Genomic DNA, 12,172 nt, shown 5'->3' on the forward strand with positions numbered 1-12,172 from the left:
GGGCCACTAGTGCCCCCATCTGAGGCCAAGGGGCAAAAGCTGTGCATCCCCTTACCAGGAACCCACTCCTGTCCACCTAGGTGTTCCAGAGGGCAGAAGAGATAGGGCCGCACCCAGGGGCAGGGCAGGACTCCTACATCCTAATCACATCCTCCTCCTTGCTGATTCACACAGCCAGCTCCCTACTGGTGACCCGAAGGGTCAGGAAGGTGGGGGTTGGAGGTTGGTTGCTGGAAAGGGGCAGGGGAGGAAGTAGGAGGGAAGAAAGGTGCCGGAAGCCAAGCCCTACTGTGTGTGTGTGTGTGTGTGTGTGTGTGTGTGTGTGTGTGTGTGTGTGTATAATGCGGAATGGAGGTAGCTCCCGCAGAGTGGGCTGAGGCCTGCTCCCGGGCTCCCTCTAGTGGGCGAAGGGCAGAGGCAAAAAGCTAAGGAATGGGAGACAAAAAAATAAATCAACAAATCTTTATTAAACACCTGCCAGGTTACTGGGAGGAGGCCATAATGCTGGACACACCTGTTGAGAAGAGAAGAGGGGAGCAGGTCAACGTGGGAAGACTGGGAGACCAGCCTCCAACCACCAACCATGGCACTCAGAATTCTTCAAGGGTGGCATATCACAAACTCCTTTCTGGACCCTGGTCACCTTCACAAAGGCAGTTTGGTTTCTTTTTCTTTCTTTTTTTAAAGATTTTATTTATTCATGAGAGACACACAGAAAGAGAGGCAGAGATATAACATAGGCAGAGGGAGAAGCTGGCTCCCTGCAGGGAGCTAAATGCAGTACTAATCCCGGATCCCGGGATCACACCCTAAGCTGAAGGCAGATGCTCAACCACTGAGCCACTCAAGCGTCCCTGGTTTCTTTTTATCTTTTTTTATTTTTTAAATTTTTATTTATTTATGATAGTCACACAGAGAGAGACAGAGAGGTAGAGACATAGGCAGAGGGAGAAGCAGGCTCCATGCACCGGGAGCCCGACGTGGGATTCGATCCCGGGTCTCCAGGATCGCGCCCTGGGCCAAAGGCAGGCGCTAAACCGCTGCGCCACCCAGGGATCCCCCTGGTTTCTTTTTAAAGTAATCTCTGTGCCCAAGACGGGGCCTGAACTCCCGACCCTGAGAATAAGAGTCACGCTCTCCTGAGCAGCCAGGTGCCCCACCTGGGGCAGTAGTTTAAAAAAATCTCGACTCTGGGGGCACCTGGGTGGCTCTGTGGTTGAGCATCCACCTTCGACTCTGGTCGTGATCCCAGGGTCCTGAGATTGAGTCCTACATCGGGCTCCCCAGAAGGAGCCTGATGCTCCCTCTGCCTATGTCTCACATGAATAAATAAATGAAATCTTTTTTTTTAATTAATTTATTTATTTTTATTATTTATGATAGTCACACACAGAGAGAGAGAGAGAGAGAGGCAGAGACATAGGCAGAGGGAGAAGCAGGCTCCATGCACCGGGAGCCCGACGTGGGATTCGATCCCGGGTCTCCAGGATTGCGCCCTGGGTCAAAGACAGGCGCCAAACCACTGCGCCACCCAGGGATCCCCAAATAAATGAAATCTTAAAAAAAAATTCTTTTAAATAATAAAAAAGTAAGAATTTCGACTCTGGAGCAAGGAGCCCTGTGTCCGAATCACAGCTCTGCCTCCTCCCAGGTGAGTGGCCTCAGGCAAGTTCATTAACACCAGCTCCTCCATCTGCACAAAGAATCTACCCCACATAGTCCCAGGATTAAGTGACATGCTCAGAACAATGCATGGCACAATTCTTTGCTCTTCTCACCACCATCACAGTAACATTTACTACGTGCCACTTGCAAGACACTCTAAGCACTGGATTTCCATCTTCTCCTGTAGAGCCTTTTGCCACAGTAACTTCTCACCCAGAACCTCAACAAAGGTCCACAGGCCCCATGCACAGAGATGATTGCCCACTGAGTCCTGATCCCCAGATCAGTACCAAATTAGCTGGTTTGGACCAGGAAGCCACGCTGTACCAAGACATTCTAAGACCCCACAATCACTCAAGAGATGGAGAGGAGACCCCAGTTGTATGGGAGCAGCCTACCCCCCGGCTCTGGGTTCTCACTCACTTTACGACAGAGCCCCTGGGACCAGTAAGGGTATGGAGACACCCTGCAAGGCCTGTCCAAGACCTGCGGGGTCCTGGGGAAGGACACCCATCATTCCACTGTCATTCAGCCTCTGCAGGCAGCCCTGTGAGAGAAGTCAATGGACTCTGGCAGATGCAAATTTCCTGGCCCTGAACCAGACTGTATCTACGAAAGTTCCTGTCAACAGGCACCTCCTTAGTCCCACAGCCAGAAGCTTGGGGCCACCACTCACTGTCAAAGTCGATCTTCTCCACGATGTTCTTGGGCTTGATGCTCTCCTCTTGGCTACAGATGAAGATCTGGCCTGACTCATCTGCGCTCCAGCCGTACTTGCTCATCCACACTTTTAGCTGGCTGTCTGTGGGTGACACAGGCCGTGCAGGGGCTCAGTCACCCCAATCCCCCAGTACCAGGCAGACGAAGACCAGGGTGCCTTCCCCACCCAACTGCTTCAGGGGCCACCAGTAGCTCCAGCTGTCAGGCTTGCATTTCTGCAATTCATTCTCCAAACAGCAGCCAGAGGGAGCCTGCCAGCTTTCCCACAGTTATGTAGCAGGGCTTTTGTCGCCATTTCTTTGAATTTTCTGCCCCTTTTCTCTCCCAGCACAAGTCTTGTTTCCAACAGCTCCCTTCTCTGCTTTGCCGCACAACGCTGAGATGGTTTTAAAATTATGCCATCACTATCACTAACCATAAGCCCAAAGCATTAGTTGAGAGTTTATTTGCAGGCCGTTTTGCTCTTAAAAAACATGCCAGTAAGAAGGTACAGCCAAAAAATATCCTACTACTTGAAGTCACTCTTTTGTGTGACCCTGAGCAATTTGATAAATTCATCTCCTTCTCTTCTGATTCAAGTCTAAGGGTTGTTTCACTCCTTTTCAACTTAATTTCACTTTTCAGGATATAAAACATCTACCTGATGTAAAGCACTTAACACAGCCTGATACAAAGTGTCCAATAAGGGATCCCTCGGTGGCCCAGCGGTTTGGCGCCTGCCTTTGGCCCAGGGCGCGATCCTGGAGACCCGGGATCGAATCCCACATCGGGCTTCCGGTGCATGGAGCCTGCTTCTCCCTCTGCCTGTGTCTCTGCCTCTCTCTCTCTCTGTGACTATCATAAATAAATAAAAATAAAAAAAAAAAGTTAAAAAAAACAAAACAAAACAAAGTGTCCAATAAAAGTTAGCTTCTGCTAAAAAATTGTGCCTGGTGACACAAACTACTGGATCAAAAGGCAAACCTATCCAAATAAGGTACTTAGACAAATCTCACCCCCTACCCACAGCTCTCTCTCCCTGTGCTCATCCCCAACCTCCCAAGGAGTAACCATTCTCCTTCGTTTTATTACTCTTCCTGTGTATCTTTTCCAAAAGTGAATAAATACACAAACATGCTTCTCTTTCCTTTCTTCTTTCTTTCTGGAAGGATCTTTTATTTTTTTACTTATTACATTTATTATTATTATTTAAAAGATTTATTTATTCATTTATTTATGATAGACATGGAGAGGGGCAGAGACACAGGAGGAGGGAGAAGCAGGCTCCATGCAGGGAGCCCGACATGGATCCCTCGATCGTGGGGCTCCAGAATCTTGCCCTGGGCCAAAGGCAGGCGCTAAACCGCTGAGCCACCCAAGGAGGATCCCCACTTATTATATTTAAAGTAGGCTCCATGCCCAGCATGGAGCTCAACACAGGGCCTGAACTCACAACTCTGAGATCAAGACCTAAGTTGAGATCAAGAGTTGGACGATTAACTCCGCTGGGCCACCTAGGTGCCCCTGGAAGAATCTTTTAAAAACACAAATCTGATCATGTCCCTCCCTCCCTCCCTGCTCAGAACCTCCCTGCGGCTCCAGCTCACTCAGGACAAAGGACTAAGTCCTCAGGAGGCCCCATGGTATCTGAAGATCTCCCTCCTACCACCACTTCTCCACCCTCAGCTCTGCCCCTCCCTCATTGTGCTCCCACCAGGTACCCTGGCGGCTCTGTAAACAAGATAGACACGCCCCTGCCTCAGCATTCTCTGGTTTGCTCAGCTCTCAGGCTGCCTGCCTGACTCCTCCAAAGCATCTATTCACCTCAGCCCCTTGAGCTCTCTTGCATGACTTGACACTAGACTTATACATCTCATTTTGTTATGTTTTGCTACTTCTGTGAGAACAAATCTGAGCCATTGTTTCGTTCACTGCTGTATCCCTAAGGCCTAGAACAGTCTAGTACACAGAAGGCATTCAAATAACTTATGTAGAATAAAATAAATGAATGCCATGGCATCTCCCCCCAAGGAAGGGTACTTTTTTTTTTTTTTAAGCGTATGTTTTATACCAGTTTCTTACTCCCTCAATAACAAGCTGGGCTGGATCTTCAATGACTTGTTGAGGCAGGGATGAGTCCATCTGAGGAGCTGACCGAGGCCCACGGCCCCTGACCAGCCTCCTCGATTGGCACCAGAGACCCAGAGAGGCCTTACCTGTCAGATCCCCAAGCATCTCAGCCAGCAGCCAGCGATCAATGTGCTGATAAGTGATGCCCACAACGTGGCAGATAACTGCAGAGATAAGGAATGAAGATGGTGGTCATCCCTGGGACCTTGCTGCCACTCCCTACCCCTTCCCCCTGGGGAGCCCAGGCTCCGAGAGGGACTTACATTTTCGGACAGAGTCTTCGAAGCCGGTTATACCTTCCAGGAGGTCCATGTTTTCATCCAGGGCTTGCTGGAGGGCAATAATAATGTTAGTAACATCAAGATTATTACAGTTAGGGATCCCTGGATGGCTCAGCAGTTTAACACCTGCTTTTGGCCCAGGGTGTGATCCTGGAGACCTGGGATCGAGTCCCACATCGGGCTCCCTGCATGGAGCCTGCTTCTCTCTCTGCCTGTGTCTCTGCCCCTCTCTCTCTGTGTGTCTCTCATGAATAAATAAATAAAAAATCTTTAAAAAAAAAGATTATTACAGTTAACAAAATTAGCAATAGAAGCTGACACTTGGGCATTCACCCCACGTGCCGGCTTTTTTTCTCTATGCAACCCTATGATGTAAGGTACTATTTTTGTCCACTTTTATAGATGAAAAAAGTAAGGCTCAGAGCAGCTAAGTGACTTGCCCCAAATCTCAGAGCTGGTGTTTGAATCAGGCAGGCAGAAACCACACATCCAAAGAGGGAACAGAGGTTGGGATCCCTGGGTGGCGCAGCGGTTTGGCGCCTGCTTTTGGCCCAGGGCGCGATCCTGGAGACCCGGGATCAAATCCCACGTCGGGCTCCCGGGGCATGGAGCCTGCTTCTCCCTCTGCCTGTGTATCTGCCTCCCTCCCTCTCTCTCTCTCTCTCTCTGTGACTATCATAAAATTAAAAAAAAATAAAAAACAAAGAGGGAACAGAGACAGATTAGCTAACTGCACTCACCTACCTCCTCCTGCTCCTTTTTTTTTTTTTTTTAAAGATTTTATTCATTCATTCATGAGAATACACAGAGAGGAGAGAAAGAGGCAGAGACACAGGCAGAGGGAGAAGCAGGCTCCATGCAGGGAGCCTGATGTGGGACTCGATCCCAGGTCTCCAGGATCAGGCCCTGGGCTGAAGGCCATGCTAAACCGCTGAGCCACCCAGGCTGCCCCCTCCTCCTGCTCCTATCTCACTCAGAGAAAAGGCCAAGTGTCCCACCTTGGCCTACAAGGCCTCACAGGATCTGCCCGTCACCTCACCCTCCTCAGCCCTTTGCTCCAGCCATGGGGGACTCCTCGTTGCTCATCAGACACACCATGCACATGCCCACTTTAAGGTCACCCTCCCGGCAAGAGCTCCCTCCAACAGTACTGCAGGAAATGAAAAACCTACAAAGACAATGAAGGGGAGCAGCCAGTGAGACAGAAGGATATATAGGAGAGTAATTGTCATGAGGGCCAGATGATAAAAGGATTTGAGAGAACAGTGTGGCACCCCCATCAGAGGAGGCCAACAGGGCAGACAGTATGGGTATCATGGTGCATGCGTGCTCATGTTTATGCTGGAGACTGGGGAAAAGAAGGCTGATCACAAAAGCCTGAATGAAGTGAGTGCAGTGGGTTCAAGTGAGCAAGGAGAAGAGAGACAGCACAGGCAACCCCTCCTGCGAGCACGAGTAACCAACCGTCCCCCTCCACCTAACCCCTGAGGGGTTTCCTGGGACGGGAGACTTTCTGCTCAACGGGGAACAGAGAAAGAGAGCAAGAGACAAAGGTGAACGTGGAGGTTCAGGGAGAGTTCTCTTTTTGTAGGGTAGAACTAACTACACAGCAGGCGTGGTCTGATGACAGAAACAATCAGGGAAGGCCAAATTTGCTGCCCTGTGAGAGTAGGGAGAGGTGCTGGTGTTATGCTGCTGAGTGGGCGAGAGGGAAGGGGAACTGTGCACCAGTTGAGGGGTGGCCTGAGATGAGGAGTGCCAATTCACCCTCCCAAACAGAAAAGTGTTCATTCAGCTACCAGTCAATGTCGAGGCCAAGAGCAGTAATGCGTGGGAGTTCTGCTTTGGCTGCTTCTCTTTTCCCACAAAACAAGGCAGAGGAGCTCAAATTGAGATTGAGAAGGGAGGGAGGGGATGGGATGAAGAGTGTGAAGAGATGGGAGCAAGCTAGACTCTAGGCCAGGAGATGAGCACAGTGGATCTGACAGGCCTTCCTCCTGCCTCTCTCCTCTCTCTCTCATGGTCTCAGGTACAGATTTATGCTGGAGAAGGAAGCCCAACAGAGGACCAGGGTCGCTGGTCAGGCCCAAGAACACCAGGCTGGAGACCTCACAGGGGTGAGCCGGAAAGTTAGGAGGAAGTGGTCAGAGGGTGGATTATGTTTGACATTCGTGGGCAGAGAAGGGAGCAATCACTGCTGAAGACAGGAACTGGGTAGTGGCTCCCCATGTTCCCTGGGCATCAGAAACACTGGGGGTAACTGCTTAATATCCCAACACCTAGACCACATTCAGACCAATTATATCAGACTCTGAGGCTCGGAATCAACTATCAACTATCAATTTGTTTAACTCCTCAGGGATCCAATGCACTGAGAGTTGCTCTAGGGCATGACCGGGAGAGGGCCAAGGTCACAAGGAGGATGGACGCTAAGGTCGGGGAGGTGGAAGGATCACTGGTGTGGCTTTGCAAGCATCTAAAAATGACAACAGGAGTGGCAAGTGGCAGTGAGTTGGAACTGTTATTCATGAAAGGAAGAGCGGTCGTCAGGGGCTCAAACCAACAAGGTGGGGCAGCAAGTGCCAATATCAAGCTTCAGGACTGCAGGGTTTCAGTGGGAGAGAGATGGGTCTGGGAACGACAGGTGAGAAGGACCCTTGGCATCCCACTGGGAAAAACTACAGAAGTGGAGGATGGGACTCCAGTTTGAGCAAGAAAGGGAGGGAGCATCCAGAGGATGGAGGACTTCAACAGGAAGGACAGACAGGGTTCATGCATGTGTGCCCTAGGAACAGGGGCACAAAGGACAACATGGGAATCCTGGCTCAGTGCGAGGATGACAAGTCCATGTGGTCATACTTGTAAAGACTGAGCATGGGACTGCTCAGTTATGCCAGCAGATGACAAATGTGCATTCTTGTGCAGCTCAGCAGCCTGCCCCACTCAGCCCAGCCACCCACCCTGCCCCTGGAGCCAAATTACCCAGAAGGCCTGGAAGTGGCAGGTCTCCAGCAGGTCTCCGAGGTATAAAATCTGCCGGATTGGACGTTCTTCTTGCTAAGGGGAGAGTGTTAAGGGAAAACAGCCCTGGACCTTAGGAGGCTGCCGCTGGGCCCCACGCCACCTCCTGCCGCCCACCTTCGGTTCATCACAACACGGCTGCTAAAGGCAATAGACAATCCAGCGATGGAGACATTAAACCAACGACTGGCCCATCCACACACTGGGATCAAGGCAACTCTCAGAGAACCAACCTGGAGACTCGACAAGACACGCTGGGATACGAAAGAGCAAGATGCAGACCAACATGCATAAGAGCCCACCATCTGGGTGGGGATGGACACACGTGTATGTGAACACACACTACTTGTGTGACTCTAGGGTTATCTGTGGAAACGTACCCAAGAACTGCAAGCATCTGTTGCCTCCTGGAAGGGGAATAGGGTGGCTGTGGGACAGGGGAGGGATGAAGCCTTGTCATTTTTCCACTGTATACTTCTCCACACTTTTAACAGTGTACTGTATGTTTTTTGTTTTGTTTTGTTTTTGAAAAGCCACCCGAAAAAAAAAAAAAAAAAGAAAAGCCACCAGAAAAGACCCCTGGGGAAGGTAGATAATCTCTCAGAAGGCAGGTATTCCTACGGACCCACTTTGGCAGAGCAGGTTCAAAGAGGAAGCCATCATTTCTCAACTCAGATATCAATGGGCAGGTTAAGTGTGATGGCGTTGGGACTGCGAGCGCTAGAAGACAGGGCCTGGCATGGAGGGAGACTCTACCAAGCTTGTCAGGTAATCACAGGACAGTGGGAGGATCACCTGGCCAAGTGGTGGACAAGTTACCAAACAGCAGACCAGAGCAAAGTGGGGCGAGGTGGCAGGAGGGAGCCAGTTTATTTTCACTCAACCTTTATTCACTGAAGGCCAGCACCGAGCCAGACACAGAAGATACACACAACGAAGCTCAGCTAACGATCCAGCTCTTCCTACCCACTGCCTCTTGCCTGGTGGCCTTCACTCAGCTACAACCATCACAGGAATCCTTTCAAAGCATAAATCTACCCATCTTACTGTGTGGTTTCAAAGCCTTCTATGGCTTCCCAGTGCCCTTCAAATTGCATTTTGAAATCTGTGCTGAGGCTACACCAAACTTCCTCTACTGCCTCTGAAAGAGCAATGACCTCTTCTTTTTTCTCCAGGCCTCCTTATATATTTATTCCCTCCGCCCAGATCACCCTTCCTTAACTGACATTCCCTCCTTTCAGAGGTTCCCTCCTCCAAGAAGCCTTTCCTAAGAGGTGCCTCCCCTGGCTTCCCTAAACCCCAACCCCTGACTACTGCAGGCTGTCACTGACAGAGGACTCATCTCCGCCACTGGACTGTGAGCCCTGTGAGGGCAGGGGCCAGGTCTGTTGCAGCCACCAAAATGTCCCACCCAGTACTGCACCAAATCCAGGAGTTTGTGGCTGAACCCACAGACCACTTCCCTGGGAGTTCATCTACCTTGCCCCCACCCCGTCCTACACACCCGGCCGGACGGATAAGCTGGAAGGATACATGTGCCTGATCGATCATACACTTGCACAGTGTGAAGTCGGTGTGGGGCAGGTTGGTGAGGGCCTTTAGCAGGATCTGGGCGGTGACCGTAGTTTGAAAGAAGGCTGGGTTGAATTGGTACCTGAGAAGGGTAACAAGAGACAGAGCAAGAGGCCCAGACCTCTTCAGGTCCCCGGGCCTCACCAGATACCCAGTGCTGTGTGGCTCAGAGCTCAGGAATTGGCACGTGCCTGGGCTCCAACCCCGAACACAGCACTCTGGCTCTGTGACCTTAACCTCCCTGACCCACTTTCCTGTTTGTGGATGGGAACAGTTAATCCTCTCAACCATTCTGTAAGGCAGATGCTGTTAAGTGGTCACAAACAAACCAATACCTAAGTATAGTCTAAAGCAGTGGTTGAGGTTCTGGAGCCAGATTGCTTGGGTTCAAACTTCCCTGACAAGTGACCTTGAACTAGTTCTTTTAAATTCTCTGTGCATCAGTCCCCTCCAAGAAGGGACAATAACAACCCTATGTACTTCACAAAGACAGTACATCTGAGTTAATACATACAAAGCTTACAGCGCAGTAGCTACCACACTGTGAGTGCTCATTAAGCAGCAGTTACACCAGTAACAATCTTAACAACCTCACAAATACAAAGTGTTCTTATCTCCCCTTTACAGACACCAAAACTGAGACAATGTATAAAAATTAGCGCTGTGGGGAAAGGATGCAAATGCCCATCAGCAGGAGAAAGGGTAATTAAAACACAGGAAGTACTATACTAAAATGATGACAAATTGCAGCTGCAGGAAAAAATGGATCCATCTCACACCCCTGGTGCTAAGCAGAAGATGCCAGATGCAGAAAAGCTCACGTCACATACTATTTATGTCATATCCATTGCAGGCAAACCTGAGCCAAGCTAATCAGGATGCATGCTTGTGTGGTCAACTCACATGAAGCCAGACCATGAGAGCATAAAAGTGGTTACCAGGGCAGGGGTGGCAGGAAGCACACAAGGCAAAGAGCCTGGGAACCTGACAACACTCAATTTTGTAATAAGTGTGATGTCCACACAGGTTTCCACTTATACTTATTTGGCCATATTTTTGTGTTTTGTACCAACCTATTCGTGCAAACTGCAATTAATTTTTTTTTTTTTTTTTGCAATTAATTTTTTAAAAAACTACCTCTCCTTCTGCCCCAACTCTCTTGGCTTCCTTGTCTTACACACCAAGAGAAGTCACATCCCGAAGACTACCCCCCAACTCTGGCCTCATCCAATGTTGAGAGTGGCACGCTGTGGGCTACGCTGTCACACAGGCAGGGGTGAAGGCAGAGACTCACAGCTTCAGGACAGCCAGGTTGGCTTCCAGATCGTAGGCATTCTCCTTGGCCTGTGTTTCCACATACCGCTCCAGAGTGGCCAGATTCTCAGGATTGTACCTACAGAAGAATCAAGATGGGTGAGCAGAGAAGAAACAGTAGCTGAGGCTGGTCACTCTGGGTAGAGAGGAGAAGGCCACTGTAACCTGCAACTGTATCAAAGTCTTTTTTTTTTTAATTTACTTATTTATTTATTCATTCATTCAGAGAGAGAAAGAGAGAGAGTGAGAGAGAGAGGCAGAGACACAGGCAGAGGGAGAAGCGGGCTCCATGCAGGAAGCCTGATGCGGGACTCGTTCCCGGGTCTCCAGGATCACGCCCTGGGCTACAGGCGGCGCTAACCCGCTGCGCCACCGGGGCTGCCCCTGTATCCAAGTCTTGAATCAGCTCCATAACCTCTAATAACACTTATCCACATGACACACCTAAGCCTGAGTTCTGACCCCCATCAGAGCCCTGGGTCTTTCCCAGATGTCCCCCCCCACATCCCTCCACCAATCAGTAATCACAACCTGTGTACACCAGGCCTCCTGGACATCTCTGCCACTCATCCCCTTCCCCCCTCCTCAGGCCCCCATCCTGGTTTATCCCCATCCTCTCCTGCTCGGCTTCCCCAATCCCAGCCCCGACGATTGCTGGCTATCACTGCCTATTGCCCGGTTAGTATGGACTCTGAACTGGGAACCCCCATGAAAGTATGGCCCGGGGCTGTCTTGGTCACCTCTGGTTCCCCAGCACTGCCCAGCGCTGATGGAATAGATTTCAGTACCGTGTGCTGAAGCAATGGCATGAGAGGTAAGAAAAAAGGAGATGAAAAGGCATGACACACGCAGTGAGAGGCTGAGGAGCAGAGTGCGGAGAAGCAGAGGGAGACCTTAAAGCAATGAAAAAGGCGAGCACTGCGAGGTAGGCAGGGCCGTCTCCTGCCCGTAGGCCCCTGTGGGGCCGTTTCCTCACACTCCTCCTCCAGAAGCGGGAAAGCCTCCCCCGGGCCAAGTTAGGACCCGACCACCCCTTGCGGTCTCTACAAAGTCCCGCCCACCACGCCGCGCGGCCGCAGCGCTCCTCCGGCCGGGCTCAGACCTGTCGATACCCTTGAGCAACTTGCCCACGTTCGCTCTCATCTGCTCAAACATCGCCATGACGAACGTCGCCTCCCACACCCGGGCGGGAGCAGGAGACCCAGCCGGTACGGCGTCCTCGAGGACCGGAAGAGGAAGAGGTGGCGGAAACGGAAACTACGTTTTGTCTTCTCCGCGGCGCCTGCGGCGGCCGCCACGTGACTTTCTTCCCGGCGGGCGCATTTGGCGCGTGCGCACAAGCGCCCCCCGAGCTGGACCGACAGCGTGAGAAAAGGCTTAATGTAGCCCAGTGCGCAGGCGCCGTCTCCGGGCGAGGAGGCGGGGCGAGGCTTTTCCCGGGCCCCGCGCGGCGAGCTCTAGCGCCCGGGACGTGAGCGCGAGCTCGTCCG

At 51.1% G+C, this 12,172-nt stretch overlaps 1 protein-coding gene across 2 annotated transcripts; it reads right to left on the bottom strand.

Annotated features, from left to right (window-relative positions):
- Positions 1 to 446: 446 nt before the first annotated feature.
- EIF3K (eukaryotic translation initiation factor 3 subunit K) lies at positions 447 to 11,928 on the bottom strand. 2 transcript variants are annotated; one of them, XM_055311294.1, is made up of 8 exons: positions 11,785 to 11,928; positions 10,663 to 10,761; positions 9,330 to 9,450; positions 7,758 to 7,832; positions 4,758 to 4,824; positions 4,581 to 4,658; positions 2,342 to 2,467; positions 447 to 514 (listed from the first exon to the last, which is right to left on the bottom strand). In XM_055311294.1, the coding sequence occupies exons 1-8, from the start codon at positions 11,841 to 11,843 to the stop codon at positions 483 to 485; spliced, it is 657 nt and encodes a 218-aa protein (XP_055167269.1). In that variant the 5' UTR covers positions 11,844 to 11,928; the 3' UTR covers positions 447 to 482. The 2 variants fall into 2 exon arrangements, with proteins under 2 accessions (XP_055167269.1, XP_055167270.1); XM_055311295.1 differs by lacking the exon at positions 2,342 to 2,467.
- Positions 11,929 to 12,172: the final 244 nt, after the last annotated feature.

This window comes from Nyctereutes procyonoides, unplaced genomic scaffold, assembly GCF_905146905.1.
Source record: "Nyctereutes procyonoides isolate TBG_1078 unplaced genomic scaffold, NYPRO_anot_genome, whole genome shotgun sequence".
NCBI lineage: Eukaryota > Metazoa > Chordata > Mammalia > Carnivora > Canidae > Nyctereutes > Nyctereutes procyonoides.